Source organism: Rhinatrema bivittatum, chromosome 12 (genome assembly GCF_901001135.1).
Source record: "Rhinatrema bivittatum chromosome 12, aRhiBiv1.1, whole genome shotgun sequence".
NCBI lineage: Eukaryota > Metazoa > Chordata > Amphibia > Gymnophiona > Rhinatrematidae > Rhinatrema > Rhinatrema bivittatum.
In genome coordinates this window covers 17,082,115-17,103,805 of record NC_042626.1, presented here as the reverse complement: position 1 = coordinate 17,103,805, position 21,691 = coordinate 17,082,115, and the positions used below count along the sequence as shown (strand labels likewise).

The following is a 21,691-nucleotide window of genomic DNA, read 5'->3' as shown; positions in this document are numbered from 1 at the left end:
CTCATCTACATGGAATTTACACGTGTTGGGCACTATCGACTACGCAGTTGTTTGGGCGCGCATTTTGGACGTGCTGACCTCCTTATTGCATCAGGTGCTAGTCTAGTGTGTCCAAAATGTATGTCCAACCGCTCTTTAACCTGAGCACTAGAATCCCTCTCCCCTGTGAGAGGGATTCACCCTTCCAGGCTGAGCTGGGTCTGCTTTCATATAAAAGTGCAAACGTGGATGGAATGGGAACATTCAGAATCTCATGGCTCCATCTTGTGGTTATCAAAGAGAATGCAGTTCCTTGTCACCTGTCATTATTCCTCTGAGTTTCCCATTCCTAGTTGAAAAAAAAATTAAATTATAGGAACAGCGAGGATAATTATGCCTACCCTGTTTAATTACAGAGTAAGTTACCTATCTCATGGAAACCCTAATGAGTCAGATATTCATACAGAATTGAATGTCACAGAAATGCATGGGATATCGGCAGGAAAACGAGGTGTTGACGCCCCTGTGCAGATCATTGGCCAGACCTCACCTGAAGTGCTGTGTTCACGTCAGATGGCTGCACCTCTGGAGGAACAGAGATGAAGTCGTAGGGTCATCCCAGAGGAGGGCAGGGCTTCCAAAACGGTGCAGGTTTTGCATTATATAAGCCTTACAAAGAGAAACTTAGAACCATATTTAAAGGACTGAGCAAAAGCAGGAGAAGACTAGAGTCAGTTCCCTGTGAGGGCTCAGCACCCCGAAGAGGTCCACAGTGCCACAGCCTATTCTCCAGCTGGGGAACTTGGGGGATGAACCTCCTCGGGATGTGCATTCACTTACAGTAGAAATCCAACACGAATGCTGGTATTAAGTAATACAGTCCCAATACTTCATTCAGGTATATAAATGTAAAGTCTCATTTATTCGAAAATTGGCAACTCCATTGTTATAAAGCGCAATCTTTCATACACACGGGGTCCCCCGACACGGTCCCGTGTTTCGCCAGCGGCTGCGTCGGGAGGGATGCCCACAAACTCAAACAGGAAAATCTAAAATTTAAATTACAAAGGACTGTATAAGAAATGGCGATGGTACAGAATCAATACAAGTTAGTGCACGCATACATTTTACCTTAGACAGATTTCTTAAGTTCCAGGCATGGAGTGCGTGTGTATGAAAGATTGCGCTTTATAACAATGGAGTTGCCAATTTTCGAATAAATGAGACTTTACATTTATATACCTGAATGAAGTATTGGGACTGTATTACGTAATACCAGCATTCGTGTTGGATTTCTACATTACTGGTTTGAATGCTGGCCATAGCTCGGTTTGCTTGTGGTTCATTCACTTACAGTGACATCTGTTGTTTTCTTTAACTTCTAATCTGAAACAAAGGCAAAACCACATTTTAATTTATTTCAGTTTTATATTTTAGCATGTGCTAAAACACAGAATGAAACAAAACAACAAAACCTCTCTTATACAGGTCTCTAGAATCTACCACCCCCAGGTCCTGTATCACTGAGCTCAGCCCCTCCCTGCCCCCATCTGAGCTTAGGCACATCCAATCTACTTCAGCCAAATAGCTCATGTCCCTCCCTTTATAAATCTGCCCTGTGGAACCTGCACCATGTTTAAATGGCGCATTATTGCCCAAGGGTTTAATTTTTTATTTATTTTTTTTTTGCAACTTTTGGAAAAGAAAAGATTCTGCCCAAAAGGCAGTGCCAGATTTAGGGATGTGGGCTAAATTTGTTAAATGCTTTTACAGTCGGTTTTGCATGGAATGTTTTCCCTACAAAACTCTTAAAACTAAGTAAGGCTCCTCTGAGGGTGATGCATCAGACATGCTGCTGTCCCCCCACCCTCATCCTCCAAATCTCAGGGCTATAGATGTATTGAGTTGGTCCAATAAGAAGGTATATCCTAGAATTTGTTTGTCGACCTTTATTTCTACATATTCAAGTGGATTAACACAGCAGTGCAATACTTTGCTCAGTTTGCTCAAGAAAAGAAAACGCTCAGTCAAATCAAACCCAGAATGATTTGGCAGGGGTATCTTGAGCACATACAGAGGTGGTCAAACATTACACGGAACCCATTCCCAACAGAAGCATTACAGAAACCAGAGTCAGTACAGCAGTCCGTACGCCACGGTAAGATCTAAAGCTGGGTCCCAGGTCAGTATGCCTGGTGGTCAGTCCAAGAGGCACAGGAGCATAGTAATTACAGCATATAGAGGCATTCAGAATCGCTCCCTGAGCAAGGACCCAGTGCTTGCAGCTTCCCAGGCTCCTGGGTCCTGACACCCAGCCCACTTACCTTCAGGAGGTTACTCATTTGGTTGATATTCCTGGCTGCTTTCAGTTATCCATCCTCACATTCACCCTAATTGCCAAATTACTGTCAGGCCAATACAGTAAACAACGTGGGAGAGCTCTCCCGGCGCGCACACAGGATACTCTCCTGTGCGCGCGATACAGTAAAAAAAATTATTTAAATTAGGCCCGGCGGTAAAAAGAGGCGCTAGGGACACTAGCACGTCCCTAGCGCCTCTTTTCGGACAGGAGCGGCGGCTGTCAGCGGGTTTGACAGCTGACGCTCAATTTTGCCGGCATCGGTTCTCGAGCCCACTGACAGCCAAGGGTTCGGAAACCAGACGCCATGATATTAAGTCGAAGGGTGCACACTTCCCCGGCACTGGCAGAAATTAACGCCTACGTTTGGGTAGGCGCTAGTTTCTGAAAGCAAAATGTGTGGCTTGGCTGCACATTTTATTTAATGAATCACGCGGGAATAACTAATAGGGCCATCAATATGCATTTGCATGTTGCGGGCACTATTAGGTTCGGGGGGGTTGGACGTGCGTTTTGGATGCGCTATTACCCCTTACTGAATAAGGGGTAAAGCTAGCGCGTCGAAAACGTGTGTCCAAATGCCAGTATTGCAGTTAATATTCCTGGCTGCTTTCAGTTATCCATCCTCACATTCACCCTCATTGCCAAATTACTGTCAGGCCGATACAGTAAAAAACGCATGTTGCAGGCAGTGAGGGCAGTGAGGAGAAGCAGAAGGAATGATTAACCCAGGTTTATTCAGGAATGATTAACCCAAGTTTATTCAGGAATTCAAGACCTACCCATGTTGTTTACATAGACGCAAAGATCATGCAGCAGAGCAGAAAGAAAAAGATAGATGATGCTTTCAGCCAGAATACATTTTGACACTCTCTACTGGAGCTAAAATATATATGGAATGCTAGATGCAGTGAAAGAGCAGCCATTATGTACTTGGAGTTGGCCACAGATCAAAAGAGAGCACTATGTTTAAAGGCTATACTTCTGGAGTTTATGAAGGAGGGTGTCAGTGATTACTGTCTTGCTCTCTACAAGTAAAATATTAATATTTGCATGCAAAATTATCCTGTTACCACCAGATGGCATCTTATATTCTAAAATTCAGTCAAGACAGTAAAGATCATGGTTCCTCTTCCACATACAACTGAGCCTTTGCTCACAATTCACATGTACTTTGCGGAAACCTTCTCCCAGCTCCCATTCAGATTGTTTCATTCCCTACTATTAGTCTTAAAACCCGAGCAGCTTCAGGCTTTGATGGAATCAAGACCTGGAGTTGGAAATAGGCCAACAAGCCCCTTACAGGAACCTGGCCACTGAGCTATTTGTAGCTCAGCCTGTGCTCTAGGACTGGAATAGACCTTGAGGGAGGAACAGCTGAGAAATGTGCCTGCGGAGATCATATAAATACCAGCCTGGGAGCCCCAGCACAGTCCTGCTCCAGAGAGGAGAGAACCCAAGCCAAGGCATCATGCCTGTCAAAGCTCCCATCAAGAAAGCTCCAGGCAAGACGTTACCCACCAAGCCAGCCAAAGAACCGGAGGCCGTGGTGGCTCCTGTAGAGCCACAAACACCTTTGGGCCCAGTTACAGAACCAGCTCCAAAAGTTACAACTGAAGCTCCTGCTCCGGAAGCACCAGCTGAAAATGCCCCAGCAGAGGCTGCGGCTCTAGCTGGACCCCAGGCACCCACCACGGCTCCAGCTCCAGCTCCAGCTCCTGAGATTCCCAAAGAGGGTGAGGAAACTGGGGACTGCAGGTTGGAGAGTGCAAAGGGGGGGCAAGAAGTCTTGGGGGGGGGGAGAGTGAGGCTGTGCAGAGGGTTGAGATGGGCGCAAAAGGATTCTGTGGATCACAGGGAAAGGTCAAATTTGGGTTTCAGGGTAACTAAAAATATAGAAATAAACTTGGATCAGAACATGAGCAGATAGGGTTTGAGAACCAGACCTGCACTGGGGATCTCGAGGACTAGAGAGGAGAACCCTGGAGATATGGGGAGATAAGAGAGGGAGCGCAGGGTGAGAGGAAGTGCTAGGAGCTAGGAGCAGAGAAGGGCTCTGTGGGACCTTTGCACTCCCGGAGCAGCATGGATTTCTCCGAGGCCTGTAACCTGCAACCACCATCCCTATTGTTGCAGATCCTCCCAGCCAACCAGTGAATCTGTCAGTGGAGGAAGTGACCGATAGCTCCATGGCCCTAAAATGGAAAGCCCCAGAGAAGGTTGGAGCTGCAGGCCTGGACGGCTACCTCCTGGAGTACAGCAAGGAAGGAAGTATGGCTTTTTTAGTTTCTTATTCTGCCTGTCTGCATGTCTCTAGGATTGCTCCTCAGCAGCAGAATCCGCAGTGAGGCTGCCCTTGCTGGCCATTGTCCTTATTAGCCAGTCAGAAGGCCGGATTCCGTGGCCACCACAAACCTTAGCGCTCAGAACCGGTGAAGCTTTTTGAAAAGCAGGGTCCTGCGGGTTAACGGTAAACGTTGTCATCACTGACTTAGGCTAAGGCTTTCAAACCGAAGGGGCAGCAAGCTCTGTGTGTGTGCGGTCTAGTGAAAGTGGCGGGAATAGACCTTACCCACCGCTGTCGTCAGGGGCCCTCTGCTCCCTCTCCTTCCTCCAATGTATGTTTCCTCGCCCTTCCCCTTCTCCATTCCCTTCCTCCTTCATGTGTTTTACTTCCCTCCCCACCTCTCCTTCCCTGCAGAGAGGGGGCTATGGTAGTGTCTCTTCCCCCTCCCCTTCCAGCACTTTTCTGTCCTTCTTACCCTGGCCCATGGCGTCTCTTATTCCTCCACTTCTCTTTCCACATCCACCTCCCCTTTCCTCCGCATGCATTTCTGCTTCTCCCCCTTCCCCACACAGCTACATTTTCCAGTGTGTCTACTCTCTCCCATTCCCAAGCAGGCATCTCTTCTCCCTACTCTTCCCCACAGAGCGTGTCTCTTCCTCCTCCCCTTTCCCCTAGCATGTGCCTCTTCTCCTTCCCCCTACTCCCGGAGTTTCTCTCTTCTCCCTTCTTTTTTCCCTTCCCCTCTCTACTCAGTGCTCAGATTTCTGTGCTGGCAGAGGAGAAGATCCAGTCCTGCATTTTCCTCACTTGTATGCACATCTAATGCCTATTCAGACTGGCCTTTCTCTTATGAGCAGGCTCTCAGCCCAGGGACCTGGTCTGTGCTCAGACGGTACAGCCATTAATTCGGCCATGCTGCTTCCTTTCCTTTGTGCTTGACAGAGGAGAATCTGGAATTTTACGGCAATCAGAAATCTCAATGGTCTTCAGCATTTACTTTACTTTGGTTTAAGTCATTTTTACAGGACAGGAAACATCGAGTCCTTGCGGGGAAGGCATACATGTTCCCAATGGAGGAATTTGCAATGTGGAGTCTCCCACAGTTCCACCCTTTTGGTGGTTTTATCCAAGATTTATTTGCACCCATTAGGTGAGATTTTTAGATCTCTGAATCTTACAATTTTTCATTCCATGTTCTAAGGTTGAAGACAACCTAGAGGCTTGGTTTTTGAGGAGTTTGGCTGAGATTAATGGTTTGCGGCAATGGCTCTGAATGTATCAGAGACAACTCTTGTGTGGCTTGGTCAATGTGAACCATTAAATGCTTGATGAAATGTGAAATATCAAGGGCCATCTCTCCTTATAGCGTTTGAAGCAAGGAACCTGGGGGTAATGTTAGATTCTTGATTAATTGTTCACGCTGCCTTCTTTAAGTTAAGATTGTTGCAGTCCTCAAGAACTTACTATCCCAAGAATTACGTTGTTCAATATTGCAAGTTCTGTTGTACGGGCAGTTGGACTACTGCAGTGCTCTGCAAGGGGTTTACCTAAAACACAAGTGAGAGCATTGCAGGTAATTCCTAATGCCGCCGTAAGGTTACTGTTGGGTACACATTACTCCCATGTTGGTTGGCTTTCATTGGCTCCCAATTAAACAGTGAGCACAATTTAAATTGTTAATAATTATTCATAAATGACTGCATGGTAGTTCTTCATGTAGCTTAAGCCATATCTCCCAGTTAGGATACGACGTCCTTCTGGGTCAAATATGCTCAGCCTACGCCCATTGTATGATTTTAGATTACAAAGTACAGGTCTCAAGGATTTCTCTTATATGGGGCCAACTTTGTGGAATGCTCTCCCAGGTGAGCTGTGGGAGGAACAGGATGTAAAACGTTTTAGAAAGAAAATCTTCTATATTAACAAGGTTTACAAGTTATTTTATTTCCCTTTGTTGTTATATGTTTATTATGTTGCATTTTGTGATCAGCTGCGCAATATTGCTTGCAGGATTGTGCAGCCTATAAGTTTGTGTTAATAAATCAATAATACTCATGGCATTCCAGTTTGGGTAGCTTCTTCTCCACAATTGGAATGGTTTTGCCTAAGCAATCTGACAGCTCAGGAGACAGATTTATGGCCTGCAACCCTGAGTCAGCTTTTCCTGAACATGCTTACCCGACGGTTTTTAGATCCTTGGCGAGGAACGTGCAAATTCTGAATTTGCTAAGAGCAAATACAGCTGAGTCTGTCAGCTGTATTTCCCAGCTACAGTTGTCACTACAACACACTGTCAGGAAACACAGGGACACAGCGTTGACCCTAAGTTTCTAATCAGAGATTTCTCAGGGCGCACGGATGCAGCCTCATCTCAGGCTTCCTGTCATTTGGGATATTACCTGTCCCAGAAGATCTGGGAGGAACGGAAAAATGGTAGTCATTAAGCCAAAGATAAAATCCGTACACCCAGCCCAGTGGCAAAGAGTGACAAGGGGGCACGGTTGGCTCCTGTATGGATCTCAACCCTATGAGCAGCAGGTGGCTGTCCAGGCAGGTCTCCCACACTAATGCTGGGTCAACAGGTGGCCCAAGCTGCTCCCGCCAAACTACAGCGAAAATAGATCCCTGCTGATTCCACAATTCTCAGCGGACAGGCCCTCAAACCTGGCCATCTTCTCTATGACTGATATATAACCGCCATCCAAAACTCTAGCATTCCCTTGTCAGAAAATATGGGAAAACGGGGCTGAGGTTAACAGGTCACACTGGAAGGCAGGAGGGGGTAGGGAGGCTTGGTTGATTTTTTTTTCTGTGATTTTGCCATGTGGTGACTACATGATTCAGAAATCCCCGACCCCAGTATTACCAGGATATCCAGATTTTGGGTGGAGCTTTAGAACCGAAATAATGATTCTGCCTGTCTTGAGTTGGGGCAGGGAGCAGCCGTGCGCCACTGCTTGTGTTTGTGCATGTTTTCACTCGGACTGATTTTCTAACCCATAAACAAGGCCGTTTTGTTTGCAGCTTGTAATAGAGGATCAGAGTGCTAAGCCCTTCTAGCCTGCCAAATTACAAAAAAAGAAAGAAATATATACATATATATATGGTACTGTTTGAGAACCATTTCAAGATCCTTTTTGTCCTTGTAGGAACCTCAGCCCTTCTAGATTAGATCTGAAGTTGGAGCTGTCCTGATCAGAGGTCACAAGTTAGCTGGCTAAATACTGACTTTTCAATATTTCAGCATCTTATCCATTTACATTTTAGTCAGATAACTCATTATCAGGGTTAAAATTTAGCTGGATAACACAGGGGCAGTCCAGGGTGGGGTTAAGTCAGCCAGATAACGTCAATATTCAGAGCAATCCTATAATTAGCTGGATAAACGTATCCAGATAACCTTAAGATGGTCAGGTATATTCAGTGCGATGGCTGCACCACTGAATATCCTGCCAAAGTTAGCTGGATAAGTTTATTTAGCTAACTTTGCAAGCCAGCCAGCCAGCCGCTGAATATTATCCCCTTAGTTTCTATCTGTAGGGAAATTGTACTGAGAAAAAAAACCCTCAGAATTCAGCAGGGATGGTGCTATAGAAATCACTCTGAAAGGGTCCGAAAAAATCGAGATCTGCTCAGCAGATGTATCTTTCACGACTTCTGTCCTTAGCTCCTCCAGACCCTGGCGGTAACGGCTGCTGAGAAGCAGTCAGCATCCATCCTGATGTGTGAGAAGCCTTCTGCATTTCTTTACAATGAAACAAACACCTCCATATAATCCTTTACAATACAGAAAAGTTGTAAAATTAAGTTATGCCCTCTCCCGCCTCTGCTCCCAGCCCCCTAAACTTCTTCCTGCATTCCTGAACATCCTGGTCTGTTGCCATACCCTTGGAATATTTTCATTCTTCAAGAGCTGACGGCCTGTGAGCTCCTCTGTGAGAAGTTCAGAAACTGGGAGTGCCCCACCCAGAAGAAGTCAGCAGGAAAGAGCTGCTTGGTCCGCCCAATCTGCCCATGCTGAGCTGGCACAGGTCTTACTCGGTCCCTGGTCCCCCTCCCACCCTTGTCCTGTCTCCAAGGTCCATCTCTCCACAGGGCTTCATGTGTGGGGGAAATGCCTGGAACAGAATCCCACCTCCTTCATTTCAAACTGAAGAGGCAGATCAGCCTCCCCCTCCTCCACTCCCGGCAGCCTACAAGGAAGAAGATGAGAGAGGGTGAGCGCTGGTGGGTGAAGAACGGCTGGGCGTTGAGCACTGGTGGGGATGGGCATGGAGGATCACCGGGATAAGGAGGAGGAAGAGTGTGTTCACGTATGTGTTTATGAGTGGGAGAGAGGTTGTCTGAGGGGCATCCCAGTATGAAGGTCGCTGTTTGACAGCTGCCTGACGTTGTCCCTGAATGGCCATTGCACTATGAGAGCTGAGGGTGCTGCTCTGAATCTGCAGACCTCCACAAACTCCAGCTCAGCAGCAGATTGTAAAGCTCGCTGAAGACTGAGAACGCGCCACGGGGAAGGACAGCCTGTCGTTGGATCCTCAGGTGCTACTGAGATGCATTGAGACATTTGTCTCTGCTCCAGCACATACAGCTCCTTAGCACAGTGTGGAAACGAATCCTAATTGACAGGCAGTGCTCATAACCTAATATTTGCAGAGGAGAGAGGTTCTCTGGTAGATCACCCACTTTTATCAAGCCAGTAGATCCGATCAAGCGCTGTCCCCTGCATGTCTCCTTGTAAGTTCTTTGTCAACCTGTTCCAATGTATTCTGCCCCTGAGGCCACAGTTCAGTTCCATGTAAACCGGTGTGATATGTATTGTATACAGGAGCATCGGTATATAAAAATTAAAAATAAATAAATAAATAAATAAATGTCAGGTTTTGCAACCACCTAGAATAATTTTTTTTCCTACCATAGACACCGTGGTGGCAAAAAGGAGCCCGGAAAGTGATGCTCATTTTGTTACGGACTCTTGATCTGATAGATCTGGTGGTGTTAGCTCCACATTCAAGACATTTGGTTGTGTCACTCCAGATTCGGATTCACCCTTGAATGTTAGAACAGCATTGAGCCCAGGGATTGCACCCGTGGTCCTCATCACTGCAGACAGGGCGGTCTTTAGGCTGGAGTGGGGCCTGGAGCAGTGGTGAAATGCAAGGACTTCGTACCGTCCAGGGCCTGGTCACACAATACTTCACACATGCACAAACTTACTCTGAAATACAAGAACTCCAGCAAGAGGAAAGTGGGAAAGAGAGACTGCGATCAAAACTATTAGAAAGATAAAATGCCCAGACAAAGGTAGAAGAAAAGCTTTTTCAGTTTTTAGTGATTAGAATATGTCCATTTTGGGAATGTGCATTTCTTATACCCTTGTATTTTGCTCACTGTACATCAGAACTGAGTGAGGCATGAGAGGTCAGGTCTGGGCTGCCGACCTTTGAGGCAAGGGTCCAAGTCCTAGGGGCAAGGCCCAGCCAGCAGCACAGCTGGGATAAGGCATCCAGGCAGGAACAGGAATAGGACCAGGGTCAGGAGGTCCGGGCACAGGAAACAGCAGGGTTAGTTTCAGGTAAAGGCAAAACCAACCAGGACACCAGGCCATCAATGGAGAATGAAAATTCCTAGGAGCTGAGCTGTGCCAGCAAAGAACTTGAGCATGTGTGGGATTTAAGTAAAGGCCTGCATCCTTATCCTGGCCGATCACCATTGGCCAGTGGCATGGCCTGTGCTCGCCTGGCGTTGGCCAACTTATTACTGCAGGCTCTTCTGTTTCGCTGACCCTCCTGGCTCTTCACTCGGAAAGCTGCTTCAAGTCCCAGAGGATGTTGCTTTAGGGCCCGGTGTGTAATTATCTTTCCCATTCTCCAGCATTGCTACACTGCTTAGAGTCTTGGCTTTGCCTTATCACTTGTCCCTGCTCGATTTTGTTTCTGATTTGTTGTCCCCTGTTTTGTATTAGGTAAGAGTCCGTCTGTGTTCTCGTTGCATGACTGAGGTGAGGGATTTTGTTAGCGTGCCGTGCCTGTGTAGGGATCTACAGCAGTCTGGAATTTTCTCTTTTTCCAATAGATGTATTGGTGTTCTAGGGTCTGCAGTAATATTCGCAGTGCTCCCCTTTCATAGGAAGGTTCTTACCTGAGTTCTGAGTATCTTTTTTGCTGAATTTTGTGTTACTTCACAAAGTATCTGGCAGTGGAGGGAATCTGTGTTGCTGTTGCTGAGGGGGCACCTGAATTTGAATATTTTTTTGTACGGTTATTGTAAGACAAGGGAGGGCTGGGGGCAGGAAGCTGAAGGCTGTTCTCTGCTACCTGAGATTTTGGGGAGCACCGTCCAATAGAGCTGGGGTTCAAGCACCATGAGCCCATGCCTGGCAATGCCCTTCCTCTCTTCCCCCACCCCCCACTACTGGACTGCTTTCCAAGATAAGTAGCCCCAGTTTGGAGAAGCCCTGAAGGGAAACTCCGAGATCTCCTTGGGCAGACTAGACGGGGCCTTACAATCCTTATCTGTCATCACTGCCTCTGTTTCTCTGTTTAATCTTTCAGCATGCAGAAGCCATTGTGTCTCTTTTATGGATTTTGGAGATCCTCTTTTGAGGACGGATGTCCCTAACTCAACCCAAATATATTCCAAATGTGGTTTGGCAAACACTTCATACAGGGGTAGGATTGGGCCTGGCAAAAATCTGTAGGGGCAGCAAGCCAGCTGAAGATTTGCTGTCTTCCGGCTGTGCCGAATCTTACTCAGCAGAGAACAGCCTTTTGCTTCCTGCTGGAGACCTTCCCCTCTCGGTGCAGAGAACAGGGGGGGAGGCTGGAAGGGGCAGAGCTAAAATAAACTGCCCTACTCTTTGTTGCACCCCCTCCCCTCCTATTCAGTGCAGGGAACTGGAGGAGAGAGGCCAGGCCAGAGAAAGCCACTCTGCTCCCTAAACCAGCCCCTCTCCTCCTGCCATTCAGGGTCATGATGGGAGGAGATGAGCCTGGAGCAAAGAAGGGTCACTGGGTCCTCCGTCCCTCCTCCTACCCCTGCTTACTGCATGCACACACTGTTGCCTGGCTATATACACCCCTTGCCAGTTTGTTATCAGCTAATGTCTCCAGATCATTTTCCTGGTTAGTGTTAACATTTATTAGGTCTGCACATTATCCCAACTACACTGCCTCACCCTTGAGTTTAAACTTCATCAGCATTCCCTTTGTAGCCTAACTGTAAAATGGTTTTGCTAGAAAAGACATGCCCAAGCCTGAAACATAATTGTACAAGTCTGTCACTCTAATCTGCCGAATGCACTGTGTTTACTTCCTCAGCTGACACTTGGGTACCTGTTAATCAAGAGCCAATCCTTACCACTCGCTACAAGATCCAGAACCTGACCACTGGTGATAAAGTCCTTGTCCGGGTTAAGGCCACGAACCGCGGAGGAGTCAGCAACCCCGCTGTGCTTACCCAACCTGTCCAAATTAAGGAGATAGTAGGTAAATAAGTCTTTTAAGGATGCATTTTCTGTCTCACGATGGAGGGAATCGTACAGGTGAATGTATGTTGCAATCCTCTTAATACACTGCTTTGTCCCTTGATGACTTAGAGCACGGGTTGTCCTGGGAATTTTTCTGGTGTTTAGATTACTGTACCGGTCCATGGTATACGCCAGAGTGATGAGCTCATTCAGAAATGGCAGTTCCTGATCAACCACCCCAGTTTGGCAGCAAAAGGGATCGTTGCTATGATCCTGGTTCATGATGAAGGCAAAACAATGTTTGTTTTAACTTGAAGGTTGTGGAACTGAGTGTTCCTGATGCAGGAAACAGAAACAGAACACTTCCTAGTTCACAGAAAAAAAGTCAACAAACAAGTTATAGGCAACTCTGGTCCTTGAGTGCACAAAGCTGGTCAGGTTTTCAGGATATACACAATTGCAATGGGCGCTCAATACGAGCGTCCGTTTTTATGCCGCTTCTGGCCAGTTTTGCTAAGGACGCCAGTAGCTAAGCATCCCTTGCTATGGGCGTCTAAATTGTGCGGCCATAAGATTTTTTTTTTTTTTTAAATCAAGCCATTATATATTTATTTTTCAACACCACAAGCAGTAAATTTAAGTGTCACAAAACGATACTAAGTAGGAGGAACCATACAGAACAGTATTTTTTAAAATTTCTCATGAGTCCTTGACTTGGGAATTGACTTTCTGCCACCTTTGGGTCTGGAGTAAAATTTGCCACATTAAAAAATTTGCGTTGGGCACCCAGCGATTTTCTGGATCGGGGGATAATAGCTGATAGCCTCATCTACACAGAATTTACATGTGATGGGCGCTATCAGCTATGCATTAGTTTGGGCGCATGTTTTCTCCTTATTGCATCAGATGCTAGTCTAGCACGTCCAACCACGTATAAACCTGGGCACTAGGCTGGGCGCATTTTCTTACATCAGCTCCATTCTGTTTCCTATCTTTTAACCAGTTGGCAATCCACAATAGGACTCTGCCCCCTATCCCATGACTTTTTAATTTCCTAAGAAGTCTCTCACGAGGGACTTTGGCAAATGCTTTCTGGAAATCCAGATATACTATATCAGCGGGCTCGCCTTTATCCACGTTTATTTATGTCCTCCAAAAAGTGTAGCAAATATGTGAGGCAAGACTTTCCTTAGCTAAATCCATGTTGGTTTTGCCCTATTAAACTATGCTTACCTATATGTTCAGCAATTTTGCTCTTTATGATAATTTCTGCCTCTTTGCCTGGCACAGACATCAGACTCACTGGTCTGTAATTTCCTGGATTAGCCCTTGATCCCTTTTAAAAAAAATAGACATTAAATTGGCAACCCTCCAGTCTTCATGTACTATAGACGATGTTACTTATAGTTTCAAATTTCCAATAGCAGGTCCACAATTTCATTTCTCAGTTCTTTCAGCACTCTGGGATGTATACCATCTGGTCCAGGTGATTTGCTTCTCTTTAGTTTGTCAGTTTGCCTTAGTACATCTTCCAGGTTTACTGAGATTTGCTTCAGTTCCTCTGAATCATCACCTTTGAATATCATTTCTACATATCATGGAACAATGATCACTTTTCACTAAATGCATGTCTTCAATGAACAGACTTCTGCACAGAGTGCATTAATGGACTGCTATAATCTAGTGCAGAGGCACCAACTCCAGTCCTCCAGAGCAGCAAACAGGCCTGGTTTTCAGGATATACACAATGAATATGAATGAGACATAGTTGCATGCTCTGCCTCCATTGTATGTAAATCTATCTCATGCATATTCATTATGGATAACCTGAAAACCTAGCCTGTTTGCTGCTCTTGAGGATTGAAGTTGGCCACGATTGATCTAAAGGGCAATTTTCAACCTTTCCGCATGGGAATAAAAACTGGATGCACTTTTCCCATGGGGGCTTTGCACCAATTTTCAAAGAGAAATCTGTGCAGACTTTGGCTTTGAAACTTGCCATGGGTACAATGTGCGATCACTTGTACTGTCTCTTCTTTTTCTTTTGCTGGAAAAGTCAGCACATGTGCACCTTTCCTCCCTCAACCTAGACCCACCCACCCTGGAAATGCCTCCTCTCAATCTGCCTAGCAGCATGCCCCGTTGCTCCACAAGGCATGCACTTTCAGCCAAGAGAAAGGAACTGTTGGAGAGACCATGAACACTTTTTATGTTTCAAAGTCTTTATTAAATTTTTCATTTTCAACCATGATAACAGCATAACCGACATTGGTGTGCTCTTCACAGAGTCAACTATAAGAACCAACATAAATCACTTTCAGAATTGTCCGCAGAGGGGGGGCAATGATCAGACGGTCTGCCTCGGTGCACCAACATGTGCTCTCTGCACCTGCAAAGAAGGATACGACCATCCCATGCCCATCAATCAAACCAGTGCCTTAATCATTTAGGAGTGGACTGTGAAACGGATCTTGTAAATGCTTCCCTCTTCCTAAAATACCCCAAGGCTGTTGAGTTAATTGATAAAGCATGCCTCCCGCTATCAAAATGTGCTTTTGGTGCTCTGTCAAATTGAGAAAAAAAAATAGCCTTGGGCAGCAGATTAAGTTTCAGAGATTCCCCAAATAACCTTAAACACATTTTGAATCCATCAACTATTTCTGGAGTTGTTCCACCAAGCTGTCTACAGCAAACGTCCCAGCAGGCTGGAATAACGAAACACACATCCTAAGAGGAATCATCCTGTCTCAGTGCACAGTGACTGCTTAAACAGTGGAAAGATTAGTGTGAGTGTGTGGGCATAACGATAAGGGAAGGAGCCCAGGCACTAAGGAGTGTCGGGTTTCTGGATTTCTCCGAGACTGATAAGAACAAGTGTTTACATCAGAAAGCGAATGCCAGGACCTGGTTTTTGCTGTGACAGGAGACAGCATTCTAGGTCTGGGGGACGACTGTTCCTTCCCGCCCACCCTGCCTGGTACACTTATTGCCCCTGTGGCAAAATGTAATCCGGCTTAGAGCCAGGGATGGAAGGTGCTGCACGAGTCTGGCATTCCATTGCCTCTGGCCTTTGCTTTACAAGGTACCAAGAGAGCAGGGGGCATTTGCATGTGCTAAATAATTGTGACTCCTAAATTTGTAAGGCTTTGACAGGTATATAATTGCTATGCAGTGTGTCACTGTTTGCAGGGTGTATGATCATTGACAGAATTTGATGGCGGACAAGGACCCTAAGCCCCCCCCCCCCCCTAACATGCTCAAACTACTTCCTGGGTACAGCAGTTGATCTATGTGTGTCAGTGTTAGGATTATATTCTCAGAGGATCCCCTGGGATGGAAACTGCACCCCTTGGAGCTGCTAAACATACATTCATTGTGGGTTATAGTTATTCCATCACTTCAATGTGTCAGAATTTGTGGGGTACATTATCACTGCAAAGTACTGCATATAATCTTTCTGTGCTGATGCAGTGCAGGGTGCACTATCACTGCAGTGCGTAGACTCTTTCTGTGCTGTGGCAGTGTAGGGTTCACTATCACTACAGTGCGTAAACTCTTTCTGTGCTGTGGCAGTGTAGGGTGCACTATCACTGCAGTGCATAGAATATGCCATTTCTATAGTGTTAATATAGGGTGCACTATCACTGCAGTGCATAGAGTATGCTGTTTCTATATCGTGTCAGTATAGGGTGCACTATCACTGCAGTGTGTAAACTCTTTCTGTGCTGTGGCAGTGTAGGGTGCACTATCACTGCAGTGCATAGAATATGCCATTTCTATAGTGTTAATATAGTGTGCACTATCACTGCAGTGCATAGAGTATGCTGTTTCTATATCGTGTCAGTATAGGATGCACTATCACTGCAGTGTGTAAACTCTTTCTGTGCTGTGGCAGTGTAGGGTGCACTATCACTGCAGTGCATAGAATATGCCATTTGTATAGTGTTAGTGTAGTGTGCACTATCACTGCAGTGTGTAGAGTATGCTCTTTCTGTACCGTATCAATATAGAGTGTGCTATCACTGCACAGTGTCTCACTTTTAGCAAGGGTATAATATCACTGTGCAGTGTCAGTGTTTACAAAATATAGTATTGCTGTAGTATAACAGTAACAGTGTACACAGCCTAAGCTGATAAGCCAAACATACAATGCAAAACCTAACATTGTTTGCCTCTGATCTGTTTTTGTAATTCAGAGCAGTTCCCTTGTGAGCCTCATACATGGATCTAGGTGCATCATGTTCCCAGTCTCTCTCTCTCTCTCACTCAGACATACACAACCCTTCCTAAGTGCAGCTAACAGTATGCATGGTTAACACCCTGTGGAATCCCAGTATGCTTTCAGCCACACTGAGGGAGTGGGGGTTTCCAATAGCTGGTCTGCAGGTGTAAGTTGCTATTTCCCCAACTGGATGGTTTTGAAAAGTCCAGTGACTGATGCTATTTGTAGCACAGGTGACCTGACCCTAGCTGGAAACATCACAACAGCCAATGGACCCGGTGAAGCCAAACTGTTATATTTTAGTTTAACATTTTTGACATTTTCTCCACAGAGTTACACACAAGGAGGCCTCTAGTCATCGCGTGTTTTGCATAGAAAAATCTAAACCCTACCCCCCCCCCCCCCCACTACACACACACACAAAGCAGGTGCAAATGTCCATGAATATTTTATACATGCAGAAAGTTTCAAAGTGAATGTATTCACATAAATTGTCCAAAAGCAGACAGTTTAAAAATTGGCCACAGGATGTACCTAGCAAAGTCTGAGGCTTTTATTTTAGTAAAAAAATAGCTATGGGGCCATCTTCCAGTACCTATGCCCGTAGGCTGCATCTGCACACAGGTGAGAAGAAGGGAAGTGTAGCAGCTATCGCAGTGATCTGATTGGCTGCACCTATCGCCATAATAAACCCCAACTTTATTGCTGTGAGCAAAGGGGTCAGTTGTGAAATCAATTGCATAGAAAAAGCACAATTGTTGGGGATTTTATTTTTTTGAGAAGGAAATCTAAGCCTCCTGCTGAGGCAATGGTCTCCCCAATAGGGTCATGTGACAGGAGGTTAATTCCCTTCCCCCTCCTCCCCCCAATATGGTACTAGTTCTCAGCCTAATGGTCGGCAAAGCTCCCCATCTTCAGCTCATGTCCCAGGCCCTGCATTTGGATCTTAGCCAAAGAAGAACCAAAACGTTATCAGTGCTACTTCCATTAAAAAGTAAAACCCTCATCTCCCAAGGATGTAAAAGGGCACAGGCTCAGCTAATTACGATTGCGGTGTTTTCCTCTTTTGCAACTTGTGATGGCTGTATTGGCTCGCCGTGGAAGTTATCCAAAGATGCCGCTGTCCATGAGTTTACGAGATTGCCCACAGGTCCCTCCGGTGACGTGAAGTGCTGAGGGTCCTGTTTTGTTGAAGCTCTTTTAATAGAAGCTCCTGCATTTCTGTCGTTTGTCCAGATCGCCCCAAAATTCGTCTGCCCCGTCATCTGAGGGAAACCCTCGTTTGTGTGGGTGGAGAAGCCATCAATCTGCTTATTCCTTTCCAGGTAGGTGGGAACAGTTTATGTCAATAAAAGAGGTGAATTTAAGTGTAGCATCAGCAACAGTTTAAATTTGCCTTGTTTTTTGACTCCCGCTCAAATGTGTTTATATTTAATGAAATTCTTCATGGAATCAGGGCAACTTACATGACCAGGCTGAGAAAAGACCCTTAGCTCTCATCTGTCACTTGGTGGACTCTGCACCCAGGGCCATTGCTTCTATTATAGGCACTCACCTAGAGCACCAAAATTTTGAGAGTGGCAGAATCCTGCCAGCAAGATGCCCAGGGGGTGCTGTGCCAGAGCCAAGGGGAGTTCTGTGCTGGAGCTACTGACACTGGTAGGAGGGAATTCTCCTCCGGAGCTGCCGCCAGTAGGTAAGTTGGGAGTGGAGGGTGCATGAGCATAGGTTTGCCTAAGGCGCCAAATACTCTTGCACTGGCCCTGCCCACAATTCATCCATGAAATAATACTTTTGGCAAGCAGTCACGGAGAAAAAAACCCAGAAAACAGACCCACTTGGAGAAAAAAAAAAAAAAGCAGGTTAGATGCTGAATAAAGTTGCCGAATAGCATCAGTGGAGCTCAGTAAGCACATCTCAAGTGCACATTGAAAAGGACACAGCGCTTGGCAGAGAAGGTGTAATCACAGCAGACCTCAGATGTGGCCAGTGTTTATAACAACATTAATAGCGCCAGAGGGCACCCCTGCTATAACTCAGAGGTAAACTCATCTTCTGTGTGCCCAGCAGATTTCATTTCTTAGCCCATAAAATGTCAGTGGGTAAGGAAGTAAAGTTTATTTTAGAATAAAGATTTGCAGAGCGGATCAGTCAGTGTGGTTAGAGTGGACACGGATGCATTCTCAGAATACAGAGTACACGCTGGGTGAAAGCCGTACCAAATATTGCCGGTAGCATACGGACACACCACAAGTGTCAGCGGATGCTCCTTCTCCCATTCCTATTGTTGAGCACTAAATCACTCTTAAAGGTGCTGCCCCATGAACACAAAGGTACCATACCAAATTTAGTAAAAACAAATTTAAATTTATTATTGCATATCAATAAGCAATGCGGGTACCTTTGGGAGGAACAGAGGGACCGGACCTCTCCAGCCGTACATTAGTAAAGTCTTCTTTTTATAGATAACACAGACAGTCTCAATCCCCAAATGGCATGAATCTATGGGAGGATCATGTACAATGTTTCTTGTGTAAAAACAAGATAAATTAAACCTAAGTTACCCTGCTCCCCCTCCCAAATTGAGGCCCGCTTGCCTGATGTTCACATCAATCTTCTGCTAGTCCTTTGTCCTGTCAGGTTTTCCCTCAGGGAGATTTCCAAGACTCTGGTTTCGCTGGTACCACTTTAGCTGGAACATTAGCCTGTGAGAGTCTAACCTTTTCCTTCTGCTTTTCCGTGACATCATAAGTTTTTGACATCTCCTGCTGCAGTCCAGATGTCTCCTGTAGTTTCTCCAAATCAGGGTCAATAGGGCATTTAAGGTTCCCCTGGCCAGAACTGCAAGCAGGCCAAGGCAGCAAAGGATTCTGGGTGAGCCATAGTCTCCATGTTGGTTTCAGACTAAGGCACACATATCACTATGATTCCTGATTATTCACCCTGAGGGAAGAGTCACCTAGGGGTCAGGGAGCATGCGAGCACCATGGCCAGGCCCTGCTGACTCTGCTCATAGTATTGTGCCTGAAGAAAATTAGAGAAACCTGAAAGAGAGGTTGGGAAGGCAGAGAGGAACCTGGAAGTGGCAGGTTAGAGAGTTATCTGAGGATGAAGGGGGAGGGGGGAGAGATCAAGAAGATCCTAAAGAAAGGAAGGGAGAGAGAGGAAGAGAAACCTGTGGGTGCCTAAGAAGATGGGATGAGCGGGAGGAGATGGAGATGAATTTAAGGAGGAGAGGAGGGGAGACAGAGAAGAACATGGGAGAGTAGGGAAAGAGAAAAATGGGAGGGGTAGTTAGAAAGGAACCTGTGGTGGATGGGGAGGGGGATATGGAGAGATGGGGAGGGAGAGAAAGCGCAGAAGGGAAGATGTGTGTTAAAGGTGGGAATGGGAAAGGAGTAGATGATGATGCACTCCCTGTTACAAAATCCTAGATCTGCCCGTGTGTGTCAGATATGAAATTCACTGAAATTTCTTTTTCCGTGTGTGGCCAGATTGCAAAACAGATCATTTTGTGTCCTGTTCTAGCTTAAAAAGGACAAAGAACAATTTCTTAAGAAACAAAGCTCTCCTGTAGAGTGCACTGCCCCCCGAAACACGCACACAAATAAAGTATTTGCCGTCCAACCGAAGCCCGTGGTTTCTTTTAAGGAGCCACACTCAGCTTTCAGACTAATTGTGCTTGCAATGATTTTCAGGGCAAGCCACGACCTCAGGTCAGCTGGTCAAAGAATGGTCAGCCGCTGGATCCTAAACAGGTCAGCATCCGGAACGGCGACAAGGACACAATCCTATTCATTCGCAAGGCGGAAAGGACGGATTCTGGCAAATACGAAGTGACAGTACAGATTGACAGTCTGCAGGACAAAGCCACCTTTGAAATCCAAGTTATAGGTAAGGAAGGACCGGACAGCGCTGTGGACCGACAGCTTTGCACATTTTGTACTTTAGTAAGTCTTATTCGAGGAAACCTTGACCACAGCCAGATCTCCCAGCAGCAGCACGCAGGATGATTTCTGCACGTTATGTGCTACAGATTGGGCCTGCAAGACAATTTTCAAAGGGATCTCCCCGTGAAGAATATCCCGTTCGAAATCCCGTGGGGGGGCCGATGCCACAGGAAATCCTTTTCCCGTGGAGTAGAGAACTCGAACGGCATTTCAAAATGCAATCCCTGCCGGCGTGTTCCCAGGCCCTCCCTATCTCCATCCCTTTTCCCTGAACTGGGGAGAGCAATTTTTAAAAGGGGGTTTTGCAAAGGAAATCCCCTTGAAATTTACTCCTAAATCCTTGGACAAAAGATGCACAATTTCAAAATTAGGAACATAATCTGATTTGTGCAGGATGGGGGGAGGAAGGCAGGTGCAGGAGTCGCGCCATTTTTGGTCTTACTTTTTCTCAAAATTTAAATCTTCCCTTACATCCTTTGGGCAGAAAATGCCATAACCATGGACATTTTCTTTGATGCCCACAGTGTTAGCTGCTAGCTCAGTCTATAATCTCACAGAAGGCAATAGCTACTTCACAACTGCACGATCAATCTACTGTAATTTTCGGTTGCAAGATTGTTATGGCATGTGTCACGGTGCACGTAATCCCACTCCGAGCTGGTGGTGGTGACGTTTCTGCAGTTTCTTCTGGAAAGTTCAAGAATTCCAGCAAATCTGCCTGTGTCACAGGTCACTGCCCGCCAATGCCAGGGGCTCTAGCTGGCCAAGATATTCATCAGCAGAGCAGGAGAAAAGACACCAGGTTGAAGCTTGGCTCAGGAGTTAGATTCAGGAGCCAGACCTCTCTCTGCATTGTATCCATGGGGCTTTGAACAGTACAAGCCAACTGGGCATAGCGCAGACCTGGGAATGAAATCTGTGTCGCTACGCCTCGACAGTTCTAACTGATAACCTTGTGCTGAATGTTCCAGAAACGTTGAGAAGAAGCGAGTCATTACTCTTGGGAAGGCCTATGGTTAATATCTTGGGAACCTCTGTGCATTTCATACATATCTAAAGGACCATACGGGTATCACACTGAACGTGTGATGTAGGTTACTGGACTGCAGCCAGTGAGAGGTTTAACCTTCAGATCCATCTAATATGAATCAGTGCGGGGTGGCTAGGGAGTCAGGTAATGATATTAGGAGGAAGACGGGGCCAGTGCAAGGGTTCTAGGCACCCTAGGTGAATCTCCAGCCTTATGCCCACCCAACCTCCTCTCATTAAATTTTCAGGCTCTTAGGTCAAAACCAGCGCCCACTGAGAGTTTGATAATTAAACTCAGCAATCACAATGACCCCCACCACCACCCCTCCCAGAGCAATCCTGTCAAAAAAAAACCCAACAAAACTGCCCAAAAGGACAATTTTCATAAGCCATTTCT

At 46.0% G+C, this 21,691-nt stretch overlaps 1 protein-coding gene across 2 annotated transcripts in view; it reads left to right on the top strand.

Annotated features, from left to right (window-relative positions):
* Window positions 1–3,707: 3,707 nt before the first annotated feature.
* Window positions 3,708–21,691, top strand: part of LOC115073688 (myosin-binding protein H-like) — a 33,898-nt gene continuing 15,914 nt past the window's right edge. The window contains exons 1-5 of one of the 2 annotated variants that reach the window (XM_029572318.1): window positions 3,708–4,074; window positions 4,475–4,609; window positions 11,945–12,112; window positions 17,552–17,640; window positions 20,014–20,209. In XM_029572318.1, the coding sequence (XP_029428178.1) occupies window positions 3,723–4,074; window positions 4,475–4,609; window positions 11,945–12,112; window positions 17,552–17,640; window positions 20,014–20,209 (940 nt within the window). In that variant the 5' untranslated portion in view covers window positions 3,708–3,722. Of the gene's footprint in view, window positions 4,075–4,474; window positions 4,610–8,659; window positions 8,843–11,944; window positions 12,113–17,551; window positions 17,641–20,013; window positions 20,210–21,691 lie in introns of those variants that run through there. The other variant, XM_029572319.1, reaches the window with a different exon arrangement.